At 38.3% G+C, this 20187-nt stretch overlaps 1 protein-coding gene and 1 long non-coding RNA gene across 4 annotated transcripts in view; one reads left to right on the top strand and one right to left on the bottom strand.

The window, feature by feature from the left end:
* Window positions 1-4792: 4792 nt before the first annotated feature.
* Window positions 4793-9545, bottom strand: LOC133249608 (uncharacterized). The gene is made up of 3 exons (XR_009737032.1): window positions 9352-9545; window positions 6243-6320; window positions 4793-5469 (listed from the first exon to the last, which is right to left on the bottom strand). It is a non-coding gene; the product is annotated as an uncharacterized LOC133249608 (long non-coding RNA).
* A 48-nt stretch (window positions 9546-9593) lies between these two features.
* Window positions 9594-20187, top strand: part of CENPC (centromere protein C) — a 94287-nt gene continuing 83693 nt past the window's right edge. Inside the window, exons 1-4 of one of the 3 annotated variants that reach the window (XM_061420315.1) lie at window positions 9594-9882; window positions 15211-15260; window positions 16424-16494; window positions 17348-17442. In XM_061420315.1, coding sequence (XP_061276299.1) covers window positions 9865-9882; window positions 15211-15260; window positions 16424-16494; window positions 17348-17442 — 234 coding nt within the window. In that variant the 5' untranslated portion in view covers window positions 9594-9864. The remainder of the gene's footprint in view (window positions 9883-15210; window positions 15261-16423; window positions 16495-17347; window positions 17443-20187) is intronic. The other 2 variants (XM_061420317.1, XM_061420316.1) reach the window with 2 other exon arrangements.

The following is a 20187-nucleotide window of genomic DNA, read 5'->3' as shown; positions in this document are numbered from 1 at the left end:
TAACTTTGCTTACTCCCAGTTGTCTTAATACTCATGGTCTTTCCCATCTCCTCATACCTTTCCAATCACTGTACATTTTGCTTTGGTGCCCTTCTGCCCTCTTGTTAATACAACTCCCTGCTTGCCCTTGAAGACCCAGATTGAGTATATCTTTGTTGTGAAGATTTTCTGAATCCTTCCCCATCCTCAAGAGGAACATTTGTCTCTCTCATCCTGCATTCCCATAGCATTTTATGAATTTTTTTATTATAGTATTTGTTCCATTGTATTTTAGTTACTCATATAGCCTCTGTATCAACAGGAAACTGAGTTTTTCAATACAGGGATTATGTTGAAGTCAAAGTCAATAAGAAGTATTATAGATTGTGGTAACCATTTATTAAATTTTTCCAGCTGAAAAAAACGTTATGATTCTAGTTCTTAGCCTCCACTGTGACAGGAATTTCTTTTTTTCTGATATGTGTGAACATTGGTTGATGTATGATTCTTTTGTTGCCCTGTATAACATTCATGGACTTCCCAGGTGGCAGAGTTGGTAAAGAATCCGCCTGCCAGTGTAGGAGATGCAAGAGACACAGGTTCAATCCCTGAGTTGGGAAGATCCCCTGGAGTAATAAATGGCAACCCACTCTAGTATTCTTGCCTGGAAAATTCCATGGAACCTGGCAGGCTACAGTCAGTGGGGTCACAAAGAGTTGAACACAACTGATCAACTGAGCACATAAACAAACATAATTATATTACTATAAAATTCTTGAAAATATTCAAAAGCCAACTAGTATAGTCATCATCACCATCTTCATCACAGGAATTTGCTTTAAATCATGATATATGAAAAATATAACTCAACAGCTTTGAGTGAAGTATATGGATTAACTCACATAAAACCAATATCTTAATGTTCTTTGTTATCTATAAGTCATCTATGTTATAATACAATTAAAGTGAATGAATGCACATTTTTACGATATGTAAGGGTCTCTAAAATACTTTATTATCCAATTTATTGAAATTGATTCAGTCGGTAAATCTGAATAGGAGTCTCCAATCCCTCTCTGCTGCTGCTGCTGCTAAGTCGAGTCAGTCGTGTCCGACTCTGTGCGACCCCATAGATGGCAGCCCAACATGCCGGGAGCCGGCATATTGCATATTGAGTGCATATTGCATATTGAGTGCAGCACTTTCCACAGCATCATCTTTCAGGATCTGGAATAGCTCAACTGGAATTCTATCACAGCGTGAGGAACTCCGCCCATGACAAAGGTCATGAGGAAGGAGGCTCGGCATACGCAAAGGCGGGATCGAGCTTCAGGAGTCCCCCTGGAAATTCTCGAGCATATACCCCCCAAACCAGAGTCTGCCTACTTTCTGCTTTGTGCTTTCACCTACACCTCTGACTTTATGGGGGGCTGTCCCCGACTACCTCTCTGAAAAACGAGTTAGCTTACAGCTCCAGTTAATAATTCCTGGGTGTGACAGTGTTTCAACCTACAAACTCCTTTGGAAATCCTCTAGCCTGCCTGAATAGGTTTTTCCGGCCACATGTGATTGTTCAGAGCCTCCCAACTGTGAGAGGCAGGAGATGTTCTAAACTGTCTAAACACAGATTCTTTTGAGTAGTTAAAAGATTGATTAGAAATTGTATTGGTGAAGGGATTTTCACTTGTTGGACCAGTGTTTGCTGCTAAGTTTCCATATCCCTTACCTGCTGTGTCCCTGGCAGTGTATTGATTAATATAATTGGTGTAAGTAGTAGCTTTAATGTTTGTAACCTGGGACCCTTGAGTTAATTCTTTTTCTTGTTATAGCCCACCACATCTTTGCGCTGTAGGAATGCAACTTTATCTAATGCTTTTGGAGGGTGGCTCCTGACCAATCACCTTTAGAGAAAAATAAGTTTTCTGAAGAAAAGGTCTTAAAATGTTAACAGGCCTCCGGGCCAGAAGATGATGCAAATCACCTAAGCTTTTGCATATGATAAGTTTGCAGGAAGAAAGCCTGGCTTGCTGCCTGACTCTACCCCTTCCCCCATTATCCTCTATGCATAACTTAAGGTATAAAAACTACTTTGGAAAATAAAGTGAGGGCCTTGTTCACCGAAACTTGGTCTCACCATGTCGTTCTTTCTCTTACCTTCTGGCTGAATTATTCAGCCTCTTTTCTCCACTGAATTTCCTTACTGAGCTATCCTTATTTCAGCCGCTTTTCTCCACTAAATTTCCTCACTGAGCTATCCTCATTCTATTACTCTTTATATCCTTAATTAACATTTAATTAAGCAATTGTCTCCTGATCTTTGCCTACGCCATCTCTCCTTCGAATACCCTGGATCAGCCGGGGCTGGTCCCCGGCACCAACAGGCTCCTCTGTCCCTGGGATTCTCCAGGCAAGAATACTGGAGTGGGTTGCCATTTCCTTCTCCAATGCATGAAAGTGAAAAGTGAAAGTGAAGTCGCTCAATCTTGCCCGACTCTTAGCGACCCCATGGACTGTAGCCTACCAGGCTCCTCCATCCATGGGATTCTCCAGGCAAGAGTACTGGAGTGGGTTGCCATTCTAGTACGTCCTAATTTCTGACCCTTGTTTTACTTAATGTTTATTGACAATTTATTGCCATTTGTATCTCAATGTATTGCAGTAAATCTTGAAGATATGTGAACTGAATACATTTATGTTTCACGACTTTAATTCTAACTGAAAACAGTTTTAATTTTAATGATTAGGTGAAAACTTTGTGCCATAGTAAGTCATTTTTATTCAGAAAAGGTTTCTACTAGATCTTCTGTGACAGAAAGGAAAAAAAAAATGTAAGGAATCACTGTTACAGAAGTGACAGTGGCTCTGTCAGAGTGGTTTAATTCAATAACCTTGTTAACCATAGGCTGGTGCTTTACATCCATTCCAACCCCTGCTAGTGTGCCATTCTTTACTGCAGAGGCTTAAAAGTTAAAAACTACATTTCTCAGTCTTCTTTGCAATTAGAGAGGGCCTGCATTCAATATTGGCAAGGAGGAGGGGAGACAGAACTCATTCTTTCTCAGTCCTTTGGTTTTTCTGTAGGTGAGCATGGTTTATAGGCATCTGATTTTTCTGTGGCAATGTTATCAGAAGTCTCAGTGTCTGATCACCAGTTTCATGAGTGTTGATAGTCAAGGCATGGAACACTGGTTTTCTGATAACGATCAGGGCAGGTACAATGTGCTTCTGAAGCCAGAAGCAGTAAGGATGTTTCCTGCTCATGGAGACTTCTTGCTTCTGGTGGCTTCCTTGACATGGCAGTTTGGTAATTATGGTGACTTTCTGGAGACTAAGCATTAAAATCGATTTCCCAGTTCTTCACTTTGCTTCATGCAATTGGCTCTTCGTGATTCAGTTCTGTAGTGTTTGTTTGGGAATCATTCCTAAAAGCCCAAAATACATTACTTTTCCATCCCTTCCAACCATACTGTAAGCTGACAAATACCTAAATTAGCTAGCATGAATTTATGTAACTTATCCCAGATCAATACAGTTTTCCAAGGTCTATAGGAATAAGGGAAAAGTTATCCTAACATTGGAGTTGCTCTATAATCTAGCTCTATTTTGCAAAACAGTTTTTCAGTGTCTGACAAATTTTCTCTATATAAACAGCACATCGTTTCTGCCTTACAACTTTGCTTGTAGTTTATCTTTCTATTTCCTTCAGCTTGTAAATTCTTACTGTTAGGTATTTCCAGCAAGCTACAATTTTTGCCTTTTGTTGTTTAAACTTTCTTTAGGCACTTGAGTTTATAATATATATCATTTCCTATACATATTTAAAATAATTTCTTATTTTTTCTAATTATAAGTAAACTTATGTAAGTCTTAGACAAAAGCAAAAGGCACAAAGAAGACAATGAAAATTACATGTTATTCCATTATCTATACCATTAGCATTGTTTGGATGGGTATTATAACTTTTTTGGTACTTTTTCTCTATTTGTGTATATTTATATAATCAGGTAAATTCTGTACTGCTCTTTGATAAACTGCATTTTTCAAATAATGTATCTATTCAAAGTGAAAGTGAAAGTCGCTCAGTGGTGCCTACTCTTTGCTACCCCATGGATTATAACTAACCAGGCTCCTCTGTCTATGGAATTTTCCAGGCAAGAATAGGCGTGGGTTGCCATTTCCTTCTCCAGGAGATCTTCCCAACCCAGGGATTGAACCTTGATCTCCTAGAGTTGTAGGCAGAGTCTTTACCTTTCAAGCCACCAGGGAAGCCCATGATCTATTCAAATAATGTATCTAGAGCACATTTATGTCAATAGTGCTTGGTCGCTCAGTCATGTCCCACTCTTCATGACCCCATGGACTGTAGCCCACCAGGCTCTCTGTGCATGGGAATTCTCCAGGCAGGAATATTGGAGTGGGTTGCCATGCTGTCCTCCAGGGGATCTTCCTAACCCAGGGTTCGAACCCAGGTCTCCAGAATTGCAAGCAGATTCTTTATCATCTGAGCCATCAAGGAAGCCCAAGTATGAATGTACATTGTTTAAATTTTTGCCTAGTACCATCAAAGTAATTTGTCTTTGCAAGGTTAAAATTGTAATGCAGAACTGTATTAAATTTTTGAAAATCTAAGTGTGTTTTAAATTACAAAAGCTCTGTTTTATGAGAAAAGAGTTATATTGTGTAGAAGTAAACTAGAGGCAACAGAAATGGAGACTAAAGATTTGTTATGTTCTTGTTAAGAGAAGCAGTGTATTATATAACGAAGTATAATTACAACTAAGAATCAAATGGTTGGTGCCAAAATAACATAGGAAACTTAATGCTGGATCAGTTTATACAGCACTCTAAAATTACCAGCTCAATGCAGGACTTTAAGACATAGTGCATAACATTATTATTTATTTATTTATTTATTTTTTGGTGAACATTGCTGCCATCTATCTGCATATTGCAAGCACACTTTATTAACTTGGCAGTTACAGTCCGGTAGAATCTTTGAATCTGAAAATAATTTTGTCAGAAAAACCTAAGTGAATATACTTAACAAATGGGATAAGGACATTCTCTTACATTAACAATAGCATTATAATATCTAAGAAAATTTACAATTCTCGGTCATACAATGGTCAATATTTTACTTTTCCACTGTTGCTTAATGCTCTAATATAGCTTCTTTGATCTGAAGACTCTGATCAAAGCTCACACACTGCATTTGGTTTGTATGTCTCTCTCTCATGTTCTTAATTTTTCAAGTTAAGTTTACTGAGGTATTATTTAGTCTCTAAGTTGTGTCCCACTGTTTTGCGACTGTAGCCTGCCAGGCTCCTCTGTCCATGAGATTTCCCAGGCAAGAATACTGGAGTGAGTTGCCATTTCCTTCTCCAGGGGAGATTGCAGGCAGATTCTTCACCATTGATCGATCAGAGAAACCCCTGCTGCTGCTGCTGCTGCTGCAAAGTCACTTTAGTCGCCTCCGACTCTGTGTGACCCCTATTGAGGTATAATTTACAACAGAGTTCATCCTTTTAAAAATGAGCACAGTTTTAAGAGTTCTGAAAAATACATATAGTCATATATGTATTTTTACATATAACCACCACTATGATCAAGACATAAATTATTATTTCCACCATTGGAAAAATTTCCCTCCTGACTCTCTGTAGTCAGTGTCTTCTTCCCCCATGACATCATCCTCTGGTAACCACTGATCTCAATTCTGTTCACATAGTTTTACATAGTTATGCACATGGGTTCATGCCCAGCTCTGCTGTTTAATGGTAGTGTGATCTTGGGCAGTTACTTAAAGTCTGTTCTGTTTCTGTTGACTATAAAATGTCAATATTAGTTGTCTTTTCTCATAAGAATGTTCTAAGAATTAAATAAGTTATTGCACAGAGAACTTTTAGGATAGAACTTGCCATACAGTATGCACTCAGTAAATAATTGTGTGTATTACTATTTCAAGTGTGAGACCAAATTATATAATATAGTCTGGTTGGCAAAACTTCTGCTGCTGCTTCTGCTGCTGCTAAGTTGCTTCAGTCGTGTCCAACTCTGTGCGACCCCATAGACGGCAGCCCACCAGGCTCCCCCGTCCCTGGGATTCCCAAGTCTAAAAAGCACCATAATAATACCAGTAGCCTCATTTATTGAATTCTTGCTATGTTTTAGGCATTTCAACTAGATCTCAAAACAAATTAATCCAGATTTCAACAACTTTAACATTATTCCTATTTTACAGACAGGAGAATTGAGAAACTTACAGTTTAACTTGTTCATGACGGTAGAATTAGTGAAGTAGAGTGAAATTCGGACTTGTCTGATTTTTCAGTGCTTCTTTCCTATAAAAAAAAAGTCTTTTCTGGTAACAACATTTGTTAAAACGTTACATATTAAAAAAATTTGTTCAACTCTTGATTAATGAATTTATTCAATAAATAATATATTTTATTACATAGTTACTGACTATATTCCCTATGCTATACATTTCATATCTGTGACTCATTTATTTTGAAACTGGAAGTTTGTACCTCTTAATCTTCCTCACCTATTTCTTGCCTCCCCCATCCCCCCAATAACCACCTGTTTGTTCTCTGTATCTATAACTGTTTTGATCTTGTTACATTTGTTCTTTTGTTTCTTAGACTAAACATAAAAGTGAAGTCATACAGTATTTGCCTTTCTCTTGTCAGACTTATTTCACATAGCATATTACCCTCTAGGTCCATCCCTGTGGTCAGAAATGGGAAGATTTTATTCTTTTTTATGATCCGGTTGTTGAAATCTGGATTAATTTGTTTTGAGATCTAGTTGAAATGCCTAAAACATAGCAAGAATTCAATAAATGATGCTACTGGTATTCTTAATTCATTCATCTGTTGAGGGACACTTAGGCAGTGTCCATTCTTGGCTGTTGTAAACAGTGCTGCTATGAATATAGAGATGCATAAATATTTATGAATTAGTATTTTTTTGAATTTTGTTTTCCTTGGATTAAATACACAGCAATGGAACTGCTGAATCATATGATAGTTCTATTTAAAATTTATCTCCATATTGTTTTTCATAGTGGCTATACTTATCTACAGTTCTACCAACAGTGCACAAGTGTTTCCTTTTCTCCATATATTAGCCAACACATGTTATTTGTTGTCTTTTTAATAATAGCCATCTGACCAACATATGAAGTGACTTGTCTTTGTGGTTTTGATTTGCACTTCTCTGATAATTAGAGATGTTGAACAATTTTTTTTTCTATTCTTTTTTCCAATTCTTTTCCCATTTAGGTTACTACAGAATATTGAGCAGCATCCCTGTGCTATACAGTAGGTCTTTGTTGATTACCAATTGAAATATAGCAGTGTGTACATGTCAATTCCCAACTTCCAATCTATTCCTCCCCTGTCCCCTCTTCCCTTCTGGTAACTATAAGTTAGTTTTCTAAGTGAGTCTGTTTCTGTTTCGTAAATAAGTTCATTTGTATCTTTTTTTTTAGATTCTATCTATAAGTGATATCATAAGATATTTGTCTTTCTCTGACTTAATTCACTTAGTATGATAATTTCCAGATCTGTCCATGTTGCTCCAAATGGCATTATTTCATCTTTTTAACTACTGAGTAATATTCCTTTGTATATATGTACCACACCTTCTTTATCCATTCCTCTGTTGATGGACATTTAGATTGCTTCCATGTCTTGGCTACTATAAACAGAACTGTAATAAACATTGGGGTGCACATATCATTTTGAATTATGGCTTTCTCCATATATATGCCTAAGAGAGTGATTGTTGGATCATATAGGAGCTCTATTTTTAGTTTTTTAAGGAACCTCCATATTGTTCTCCATAGAAGCTGTGCCAGGTTACATTCTACCAACAATGTAGGAGGGGTCCCTTTTCATGTTGAGCATCTTTTAATGTACCTATTAATTATCTGTATGACTTCTTTCAGTTCAGTCTCTCAGTCATGTCTGACTCTTTGCAACCCCATGAACTGCAGCACGCCAGGCCTTCCTGTCCATCACCAACTCCCGGAGTTCACCCAAACTCATGTCCATCGAGTCAGTGATGCCATCCAGCCATCTCGTCCTCTGTTGTCCCCTTCTCCTCCTGTCCCCATTCCCTCTCAGCATCAGAGTCTTTTCCAATGAGTCGACTCTTCACATGAGGTGGCCAAAGTATTGGAGTTTCAGCTTAAGCATCAGGCCTTCCAAAGAACACCCAGGACTGATCTCCTTTAGAATGGACTGGTTGGCTCTCCTTAGAAAATGTCTATTCAGCTCCTCTGCTCACTCTTAATTGGGTTCTTCAGTTTTTTGATGTTAAATTATATGAACGCTTTGTATATTTTGGGTATTTACTCTTTATTGTATGTACCACTTGCAAATACCTTCTCCCCTTCAATAGGTGGCCTTTTCATTTTGTTGATAATTTCCTCCAACATGCAAAATATTTTTAGCTTGATAAAGCCCCATTTATTCATTTTTGCTTTCGTTTTCCTTGCCTAAGAGAAGGTAATCCATTTTCTGATTTGAGTTCCCTGATACATTTTTTATTAAATAATAAAAAAGGTCACAAAATCATAAAATGGTCAGGTCTAAGTCAGTCTTGTAGAAGGCAATGCCACCCCACTCCAGCACTCTTGCCTGGAGAATCCCATGGAGGGAGGAGCCTGGTAGTCTACAGTCCATGGGGTCGCTAAAAGTCTGACACGACTGAACGACTTCACTTTCACTTTTCACTTTCATGCATTGGAGAAGGAAATGGCAACCCACTCCAGTACTCTTGCCTGGAGAATCCCAGAGACAGAGGAGCCTGTTGGGCTGCCGTCTATGGGGTCGCACAGAGTCGGACACGATTGATGCGACTGAAGGCAATGGCACCCCACTCCAGTACTCTTGCCTGGAAAATCCCATGGACGCAGGAGCCTGGTACGCTGCAGTCCATTGGGTCGCAGAGAGTCGGACATGACTGAAGCGACTTAGCAGCAGCAGCAGCAGCATTCAGTCTTCAGAGCATCTAACTTAACTTTTCCATTATGTAAATAAGGAACCTGCCAAAATGGTGCCAGAGCTTGTCATACATGACATAGCTAGTTCACTGAGCAGGTTTCAAGACTTCTAATTTAGGATTCTTTTCAGGACATCATACTTAAATGGTATGTACTTACATAGATCATTTTGTTAGCACTGCCTCACAAAAATAGTAATTCCTCTCCCCCCACATAATGGTGGGGGGAATACATCATCCATCACTATTATTAATATACCATTATTCCTTTCAGAGATGAGGCATAAGTGGGCTAGGGTGTGGCTAATGAACCTGCACAGTAAAACATTACTCTTTAACTGTTTTCAGCAATTTTTTTACCTTGTACCCTTCCAAATATTACATTTTACTTTGTAATGTAACTATCAAGAAGTTTTACACCTCCTCCGCGTGAGAAAGAGTGAGAGTGAGCCAGAAAGTGACAAGGACGCTGTGGGAGCAAGAGACGTTAAGTCTTTGGGAGGATAGGGTGGGGCTGCTGGGTGGGGCGGGCGGGGCTACTACGGGTGGGCGGGGCTACGAAAAGGCGGAGGGGCGAGTACAAGTGAGGGGGCGGGCACACAACGGTTTTCTTCCTTTGGAATCGGCAAGCCCATTTTGCGCATGTGCAGTCCGTTTTAAATTGCGTAGTAAGCGGCGCGCGGCTGGGCGCGCTTGCTCGGTAGCTTGGGGCCTCTCGGAGACCGCCCTCTCCCTTTGTCTCTCGCCTAAGGACACTGCTGGGTTTCCTTCTGGCTGGTTTTGGGGTGATTGAATCCTCGCTGGGCTGCCCAGAGCTTTGACCCGGGTAGACTTACGCCCTAAAACCCTGCCCGGTCGAAGCCGGGCCGGAACATGGCTGCATGGGGGCTGGTAAGTGCAGGCCTGGGACCGGGTGAGGCGGGGAGAATGAAGCTTCGGGCCAGCGTCGTCGCTTCTGGAGATTTCGATGGGAAGCTGCGCGAATTTTTTGAGTTGGGAAGTGAGCGGGTGCCACTATTCAGAGTTACTTTACTTGCAGTTGTTTCCTCAGGCTTTTTGTAATCCAGTTGTGACGGGTAACTTGCTCTTTGGAGAATCTTGTGATTTCTGCTTTTTAGCCTAACTTCTAGGCATTCAGCAGGTGGTTCAGTGGTGAAGAATCTGCCTGCCAATGCAAGGAGTTGTACGAGAGGAGGGTTCGATCCTTGGGTGGGGAAGATTCCCTGAAGGAAGAAATGGCAACACACTACAGTATTCTTGCCTGGAGAATCCCCTGGACAGAGGGGACTGGCGGACTACAGTCCATGAGGTCGCAAAGAATCGGACACCACTGAGCGACTGAGCTTTCAGTTCAAGTCCTCCCAATAATTTTCTGTGCTTGGTAGTGTTGGAAAGCCTTGAAATTGACCGTTTCTTTCAGAATTGCTGGTGTAAAGAGGCAGGTTTCTGACAGGTTTCTGAGAGGCAGCTACTGGTTAAAAGTGTACGCGGTGAATGACTGAGGGGGCGGAAACTCATTTTTATTGGACAGTTTCTGGACTCCTTGGTATTCCCTTTTCTGTAGTTTAGATTTACGGTTTTGTTGTTTTAGCCTCTGAGTCTCGTATCCGACTATTGGCGAACTCATAGCCTGTTATGGTTATTATACGTTATACAACCCTTAGCAGCCTCTATCCTAAATTCCTAGTTTCTACTTTATCTCCCCGTTCAAGATCGTCAGCATTGATGAACTCCCATTTATATTGTATATATATGCTTGTATGCATAAAGAAGTTTATTGTGGACAAAAATTATTGCCCTCCACTTAAGTAAACAGAATCTAACCCACCTTCAGGCCACCAGAAACTGCAGCTGCCTCTAAGTGTGCCTGAGGGGACTTCAGGATGGAGGAAACAGGCTACTGGCCCTAGATAAAGAGACTTATGTGAGTCTGGACTCTAGCGCCTTCGCATTTATAGAGAAGTACTAAAATCATTAGCTTGAGGTGTCTTTTTCCGTGATTAGCAGTAGTTTTGATACTTGATTCCCGCCCCCCCCCTCCGCCCCCCAGCCCAAACTCCTGTATAGCCTAGGTCCTCCGTTACCTCTTTGGAGTAGTTCTCTCTGAGAGTTTTCTCCTGAGCTATGGTCCTAAGTAAGGTCACCAAATAAAAATTATAAATTTCAAGTTGTGCATTTTTTTCAGCCGACAATTATATATAATGTAAATAATGCATGTGTTCATGGTAAAAAGTACTGTCTATACCAACACTTTAATACTGTTGACTAAAGAAAAATGCACTGTTGCTGGGTCATTTGGTAAGAGTATGTTTACTTTTGTAAGAAACCACCGGAAAAGTGGCTGTACCGTTTTGCCTTCCAAAATGAGAGTTCGCATTGTTCCACAATTGGCATTGTCATTTTTCCAGATTTTGGACACACAGTCAGGTATATAGTGGTATCTGTCTTTAGTTTTCATTTCCCATTGATGTATGATGTAGAGCATCTTTTCACAAGCTTACTTGCCATCTGTATATCTTCTTAGGTATCTGTTTAGGTCTTTGGACCATTTGTTTTTTAATTGAGATAAAAAATATTTTATTCATTTTTATTTGTTAGTGGTGCTGGGAGGCATGTGGAATCTTAGTTCCCTGACCAGGGGTTGAACCCGCACCTTCTGCATTGGAAACTGGAGCCTTAACCACTGGACCTCCAGGGGAGTCCCCTTTTTTTATTGCATTTTAAGTGTTCTTTGTATGTTTTGGATAGCAGCCCTTATCAGGTGTGCCTTTTGCAAATATTTTCTCCTGGTCTATGGCTTATCTTCTCATTCTTTCTCTCTTTTTTAAAAACCATGATCAGTGTTTTATTTATATTGATGTTGGCATGTGTTTAAAATCTATGATCAATAATAATATCAATGATATTATTAATAAACAACCTCTTTTCTCACTGTGATCTCACCTTACAAATTTCTCCTAGTTTTAGGATGATGCCCTTCAGAATATGGAAAGCTTAGACTGGTTGAAGCTTGTCTTAGTTCTCACATTGACTGCTTTTCCTGCTGCCTGCTTTTCCTGTCAGTCTTCAGTAAACATTGCCCTTGTGTCTCCTTTCAAAGTTCTCTTTACTTCTCTTTGTAATGGTCCTCCCCATTGACTGCACTTGGCTTCTCAGATTAAGGAGGAGAGAGACAACACTGAAACTGAAAGAGCAGCTGCTGGTTCAGTTTGCTGTGTCTTATTCTTTTGATCGGAGGATGCCTTATAGATCCAGTTTGGTTCTTCTCCAGTGTCATCTTTTGTGTTTGCACTTGATTTTATTACCAGTTTTTATTCAAATCCACTGGGGAATGGGACGATTTTCTACTTTTGTTTCTTGTCCAGGAATCACTTGACCATGAAAGTTTGTTGAGATTTGGCTGGGAGCAAATTCCCACAGTTCACTCCACTTCCAGCGCTTGGCTGTGCCATGTGGCATGTGGGATCTTAGTTCCTTGACAAGGGATTGAATCCACTACCCGACCTCTGCATTGGAAGCCCAAAGTCATAATCACTGGACTACTGGGAAAGTCCCCCCAAAGTCAGAATTGTTTTGACCCTTTTAGTTCTAATATCTGACTTTGCATCATAACTCATATAAAAGACAAAGGGAGAAAGGAGTTGAGAGATTATCCTCAGTCATTCCTGTACTTTAGTGATTTCAGACTGGGTGTAATTTTGCCCTGCAGGAGGTGTTCGGTGTTGCCTGGGAAAATTTCTGGTTGTCTTGAAAATGTGTGGATGGTGGGTATAAGTGCATCCAGTGGGTGGAGGCCCGGGATGCTGCAAGTATCCTACAAATGCACGGGATAGACCCTCATGAGTCATTCAGCCCAAAATGTCATCAATGCTAGATTTGAGAAACTCTGCTGTAATGTATCAGAGAAGGCAATGGCACCCCACTCCAGTACTCTTGCCTGGAAAATCCCATGGGTGGAGGAGCCTGGTAGGCTTCAGTCCATGGGGTCGTGAAGAGTCGGACACGACTGAGCTACTTCGCTTTCACTTTTCACTTTCATGCATTGGAGAAGGAAATGGCAACCCACTCCAGTGTTCTTGCCTGGAGAATCCCAGGGACAGGGGAGCCTGGTGGGCTGCCGTCTATGGGGTCACACCGAGTCGGACACGACTGAAGCGACTTAGCAGCAGCAGCAGCTGTGATGTATATTATTTTCTTTGAGAAACATAATCTCATAGTGAATGAAAGAATCTGAAATTGAATGACGATGAGTTGAAATTGAAAGTTTTTGAGTGTGTTTGAAAATTAATAATTTTTGTATTCTAACTTTTAATTTAAAATTAAAAGACTTTGTCTGTCTTGTTTTCTACTGTGCCAAAATAGCATTTGGCCCTCTAGTAGGTGCTTGATTCATATTTGCTGAAGGAATGTGTTGTCTTAGCTTTAAATTTTTTCTGTTTAAAAGAGGAACAGAGTACTTTACAGGTGTTAATTTAATGTTCAGACATTCAATGTGAAAATACGACTTTTTCATTTTATTGTGTTAAAGTAGAAGAATGACTTTAAATTAGACCTTGGAAGGGAGTTAACTAACATTAATTATCAAGGATTTGCTCAAGTGTTTCAGAATGTTGAGTGCTGATGAGAGACCTAAGTGCTTGCATTAATTTTCTATCTTGTGATAAAATGCAGACTCATTAGATGTCTTTGTTCCTTAGTTTGCTATCTGTAAAATAGATTTAATCTTTTGCTCCTTAGGTACTTCCTGAAATTAATAGGCTATGTGAAACACTAATTTTCTTTAAAGAAAAACACTTTTATCTTATAAATTTTAGTCTTATTTATTTAACATGTCAAAAAGATAACATGTTTTTGTGGTATACAACACTGGCAAAGCTCTGGGAAGAATATAAGCTAGCTTAAGACAAAGTCTCTGCTCTCAGGTTTCTTAAACTCTTAAGAGATGTCTTCATCTTTGTGAATAATTCAATTCAAAAGGCAAGGTAGCAGTCCCTGTGAGTAGAAACTACAGTGGCCTAGAGTTGTGTGTAAGAGTATTAGGAAAGTCAGAATGTCAGAGCATGAGTGGGGTATAGAGAGTGTTCACATGAAGTGGGATTATTTATATCCCATTGGGCCAAGGAGTAGTACAGCTTACTGAACATTTTATATTGATAATAATTTATTTTTAAAAGCATACTGTTTATCTTATTACTACCCAATTTTCAACTTGAAAAGTTAACTTTATAGATTTTATACTTAAAAGATAGGACCCAGATTATCACAAATATGTTTTCCACTTCCAGTTTCAACATGTCCATGTGTTTTATTTTTTCCAATCGTTTCCATTGATAGGGGCTTCTTCTCTGTTGCTAAGTCATTTCAGTCATGTCTGACCCTTTGTGACCTTATGGACTGTAGCCCGCCAGGCTTCTCTGTCCATGGAATTTTCCAGGCAAGAATATTGGAGTGGGTTGCCATGCCCTTCTCTAGGGGATCTTTCCAACTCTGGGATTGAACCTGCATTTCTTATGTCTCCTGTATTGGCAGGCAGGTTCTTTACCACTAGCACCATGTGAGAAACCCCTCTTCTTTGTTGGGGTTACCTAATTTCTCATTTGGAGACATTCTAGCACTTTTTAATCCTCAGTTTTTCTGATATTTCCCTCTTGGTTTCCTAGGTATGAATCTTCATGCATTTTCATTATGTTGGTCATTCACTCCTCATCCAGGACAGTATCCTCTGAGCTTGCTTTAGGCTGTTTCTGCTTTTATTCTGTTTCATCAATTATCATGTTTCATTTGTTTCCATCTTTCAGAAATTTGTTATATGTATTTGTCGGCAGATGGTCCTCTGAATTCTCTTTTTCATTGTCATTTTATCCCAGTCTATTCTTTACTATTATTTAGAGGGATTGATCTACAAGGAAAGAAAATAAGTAGATACTGTTGATGGACTAACTTGAGTTACTGGAAGCGCAGATAGTATGATTTTGATGATGGAAGAGGTGTAGGGGGAGATGGAGGAGTAGGAAGAGGAAGAAGACGATGAAAAAAATCCAGGGTAAGGAAATAATATAAAAAAGGTTTGAAAACAGTGGATGTGAGCCAAGTTGTTTATCACTTGATCCAGAAGAATTCCTCTTTACAGTATTATAGTAGGCAATCAGCAAATACTTGCTGAATGAATAAATGAAGAACTTAACTTTTCACCAAACTGACGATTTACTTTTCTTTCAGGATCATCTCAAAAATGACTATAGAAGAAGATTTTGCCGACCTTCCAGGTGGTCTGTATACTTAAGCTTTTAAGATGATTTTTATTCCCATCTTTAGAAAGTGGAATTTTTAAATGCAGAAAGGAAAAACTATTACCTCTGACTAAAATAAAGATTTATATGCTCATTGGTTAAGTATAGTCATCTTAGTTATTTTATATTAACAGAGAAATATTAGTGCAAACAGTGCATTGGCTAAATGGCAGTCATAAAAGAAATTCGCCTGATGAGTGATGGATCAGGAAGAGGCAGTTTCAGTTCTGACTAAATGACAGCTATGGATAAAGCTCTCTAGACTTTGAATGGTACTAACAGAAAGATGCAGTTTATTCTGTGGGGCTAAGAAAAAGAAAAGGTGGGTGTGATCCTAAAGGGCAATAGAAGGATCTTTGTGGTGACGGAACTGTTCAGTACCTTGACTATTGTGGTCATAACTGAATCTTCAAATATGATAAATTGCATAGAACTAAGTACATACACAAACATAAACATGCAAATAAGTACATGTAGAACTGGAAAAATCTGAATAAAATTGGTGATTTTGTCCATATCTATATCGTGGTTTTGATAATATATTGTATTATTATGTGAAATGTTAAACTGGATAAAGTGAACAAGGGATCTCTTTTATATTATTTTTACAACTGCATGTGAATCTAAAATTATATCAATATAATTTTTAATTAAAAATTATATTGATTCATTAGTTCTTAAGATTAAGGGTATTGAATCAAAAGTGCATTTGAAATATAAGGAAGACTGTGTTACTTGGAGCTGTTAGGACTTGTGACTATAGAGTATTAAAGAAGCATTTCAAGAATGATTGAATTTGTTCAAAAAAGTTTTATGTTCTTTTTTAGGTACAGCAGTAGTCTAAAACAGCTTTAGATATGGCTATTCAATCAGGGAATATAATTGTTTTTTTTTTTTTTTTTTTTTAGGGAATATAATTGTTAATGTAGACAATAACATACTGCTTCATATACTTTTTGGGAACTCTTGGTCTCTCAAATACTTGTTTTATCCTCAGATTTTAATGGTGATATTTTTCTCATTAAGTAAAAATTAGCATTTTGTAATAAGGAGATATGGAATTTTTAAGATAGATATTAATAATTAGCAAATACCTTTTAGAAATGATACATTAACATTTTCCCTTCTTTGTTTCTTACTAGGGTACCTGACATTAATACAGAGCAAGGCCAGAATATACTGGAAGTCTTAATAGACTGTTTTGAAGAAAAAAGTAAGGTTTCACTTTGTGGATTGGGATGGCTGAAATATAAATTTGTCCATTGACATCAAATTCAGCAAATATGTTCCAGCATTTCAGTATATATTTTCCCAGGAATTTTGAGTACATGTTCAGTCCTTCATATACCTTCTGGTATACTGAAGATGTGTGTTAGTTGTTCAGTCATATCCAACTGTTTGCAACCCCATGGCCTATAGCCCGCCAGGCTCCTCCATCCATGGGGTTTTCCCAGCAGGAATACTGGAGTGGGTTGCCATTTCCTTCTCCATACTGAAGATAATACTGGCAAAAATGAGAATAATTTGTTATTGCCTTTAGTTCACACTAGATTCCTATAGTCTGGAATTCTATAAATAATTATCATACACTAGAGGAAGTATCTTATTAATGGAAATAAATGTGCAGAATTCTTGAGATCTCTAAAGAGCTTGTAATAACATTTGGTGATTTGCACCCCTTCCTAAAGAAAAGATATATTATGGCAGGTTTTCTTTTAGGAAACTTTTCTAAGTGCTGATTAATATCAGAAGGAATTGGAATAAAAGCCAACCAAAACAAACAAAGCAAAACAAAAAAAGCCAACCAAAGAAAAACACACATAGTGGAAAAGTATCTCTTGTTAAGTTCTGAAAGATGAATTGGCACATACTTCTTCAGGAATCTTTTCTGTCTTTTTCAGTTCCTAATGCCTTCTAGGTACATTTGAATATTGAGTTGATGTCTGTACTTCAGTTAAATTAATTGTGCTTAAAAGAATCAAAAGAATTCTTCATGTGTCATATAGGGCTTCTTTTAATTGTAACCAAAAATTTTTATACATTAAAATTTTTTTTTGACTTTTTAGGTCTTGCCAATGATTTTAGCAAAAATGCCACAAAATCAGTGCTTTATTCAACACCTAAAACAAAAGACATTTGTATTCAGTCATCAAGCAAAGAGGTAAGTCAAAAAGGAGAGCTTAATGAGTAAAGCTCAATACACAAAATTAGATACATTTTAGTTGTTTGTAAATGTTATTCTTTAGAAGGAATCCTATATTTCCATTGAGTTTACATGAAATTTAGAGATATTTTATGAAAATTTTGGTCCTGTGGTTGAAATTGGAGGTCTGGGAATTAGAATCATCAAATTATAACACAATTATTTTTCACTCTGACTGAAGGCAGTTTATTGCTAAACAGGGAAATCAGTCTTTTATTGGTTATATGTCTTAAGAGGATATGTTGACCTAACTCTACAAAATAGCCACCTTTGAAATAGAGATTTTGAAGCTAATGATCGAGGACAAATTATTCAAAAGCACAATAGTAATTGAAGAGGAAAATTGTATATAGACATACATTGTATATTGTGCTTTGCCTGTTGCCCTTCACAGATAGTGCATTTTTTACAAATTGAAGGTTTGTGGCAACCCTCTGTCAAGCAAGTCTGTCAGCGCTCTTTTATCTGACAGCATTTGTTTGCTTCATGTCTCTATGTCATGTTTTGGTAATTCTCACTATATTTCAAACATTTTTATGATTATTATATTTGTCATGATCCATGATCAGAGATCTTTGAAGTTACTATTGCAAAAAAATTATGACTTCTAGAAGGCTCAGATAATGGTTAACATTTTTTAGCAATAAATATTTTTAAATTAAAGTATGCAGATTTTTTGACATAATGCTATTGCACACTTACTGTACTACAGTTTAGTGGAAACAGTTTTTATATACACTGGGAAATAAAAAATTCATGTGCCTTGCTTTATTGTAGTACTTGCTTTATTGGGGTGGTCTGAAACTGAATTTGCAGTATCTGAGAGGAATACCTGTAATGCTAGAAATAACATTCACTAGAAACTTGTATAAGCAAATAATTAACCACATATAGCCTTTTGGTTCCAAGGAATGAAGACATCCACTGTTGTCATAATTGAGAGACTTTTTTTAATGTGATAAATTATATTAATTTTTGACAGTTAAATCAACTAAGTTTCCTGGGATAGTCTTGGCTTGGTCATGAAGTATTAACTTGTTCTGATTTGGTTTGCTAATATTTTAAGACGATTGCATCTGTGTTCATGAACAATATTTTCTTTTTCTTTTCTTAAAATGTTCTTGTGGGGCTTTGATATCAAGGGTAGAGGTTCTACTTTCAGGTAGGATGTAACAGATTGCAGTAGGTCAATGCTTCTGCTGCAACGGCTAGTTTAAAAAAAGAATGAAATGCAAAAAAACCTCATGTTTTTTAGAGACATGGGAGTTGTGGAAGCACAAGGACTAGATGAACTAAAAAAGAAAGTGAAATCCTTAGAATAGGAGTTGATGATTGTTAGTCATTTTCTTCCCTGAGAGTATTTGCTGATTTGGGGCAAAAGCTGAAGATTTTAGGTTGGCCCAAACAGAGTGAGTCCACTGAGGGAAAGCAGAGCTTTTGACACGTGTGCAGGGATGGCATGACATATTGGAATCCTGGAGGTTCCCCAAATGGATAACTTTGTTGTTGTTCAGTCACTAAGTCATGTCTGACACTTTGCGACCCCGTGGACTGTAGCCTGCCATGCTCCTTTGTCCATGGTTCTTCTGGCAAGAATACTGGGGTGGGTTGCCATTTCCTTCTCCAGGGGATCTTTCCGGACCAAAGATCAAACCTGCATCTTCTGCATTGGCAGGTGGGTTCTTTACCACTGTACCACCTGATAAGCCCTAGTTTGGAGAGAGAATTTTAATTTAACATTATCCATTGTGTGTGCTGGTCGCTCAGTTTGGTCCTTTTCTTCGCGACTCCATGGACTGTATCCCGCCAGACTCTTCTGTCCATGGGTAATATTTGCTTCGGTATATTTTAAAAGGTAAAATTGCTTAAGGTAGCACATATGTTGTCTTGATGGGACAAGGTCAGGAGTGGGTAGCCCAGAATACTGGAGTGGGTAGCCATTCTCTTCTTTAGGGGATCTTCCTGACTCAGGGATCGAACTTGGGTCTTCTGCATTGCAGGCAGATTCTTTACCATCTGAGTCAAATGCTTACACTAGAACCTTTGTCAAATATTCCAGTGATCCTTATTGGGCTCCTCACTGTTAGGAGTGTAAAACTAAAATGGTAATTGGAAACTCTGCATACTTAAGAGTTGTACATTGTTAGATTTCGCTGCAGTGTGATCTGTATGGCCATGTCATTGTGAAAAGCTTCTTGTTAATATCTGCAGGCTTTCTTGTCTTGACTTGATAAGTTTTTCTGACAAAGAAATCTCTCCTGCTTGGGTGTCTGATTTTAACAATGAGTGTTCTCAGCCTAGTGGGGACAAGGAGGAAGATGCATTTTGAATACTTAATGTCTCTATTTTCAGTGTATTACTCTTACCTTCAGTTTCTGATCTTCATGTCTCTGATCTCACAGTCTTCTGCACCTTGCTTTTGTTTGTTTGTTTAACATAATCATTCATATTGCTGTACTTTATTCATTTCTCTTGTATTTGTGATGTTAAATGCCTATATAGCAATTTATTTATCTAATCTTCTTTAGGTTTTTAAAAGCTATTCATTGTTTCTATGGAGAAGGCAATGGCACCCCACTCCAGTACTCTTGCCTGGAAAATCCCATGGACGGAGGAGCCTGGTAGGCTGCAGTCCATGGGGTCTCTAGGAGTCAGCCAGGACTGAGCGACTTCACTTTCACTTTTCACTTTCACGCACTGGAG

Source organism: Bos javanicus, chromosome 6, assembly GCF_032452875.1.
Source record: "Bos javanicus breed banteng chromosome 6, ARS-OSU_banteng_1.0, whole genome shotgun sequence".
Classification (NCBI taxonomy): domain Eukaryota; kingdom Metazoa; phylum Chordata; class Mammalia; order Artiodactyla; family Bovidae; genus Bos; species Bos javanicus.
This window is presented reverse-complemented; position numbering and strand designations above follow the sequence as displayed.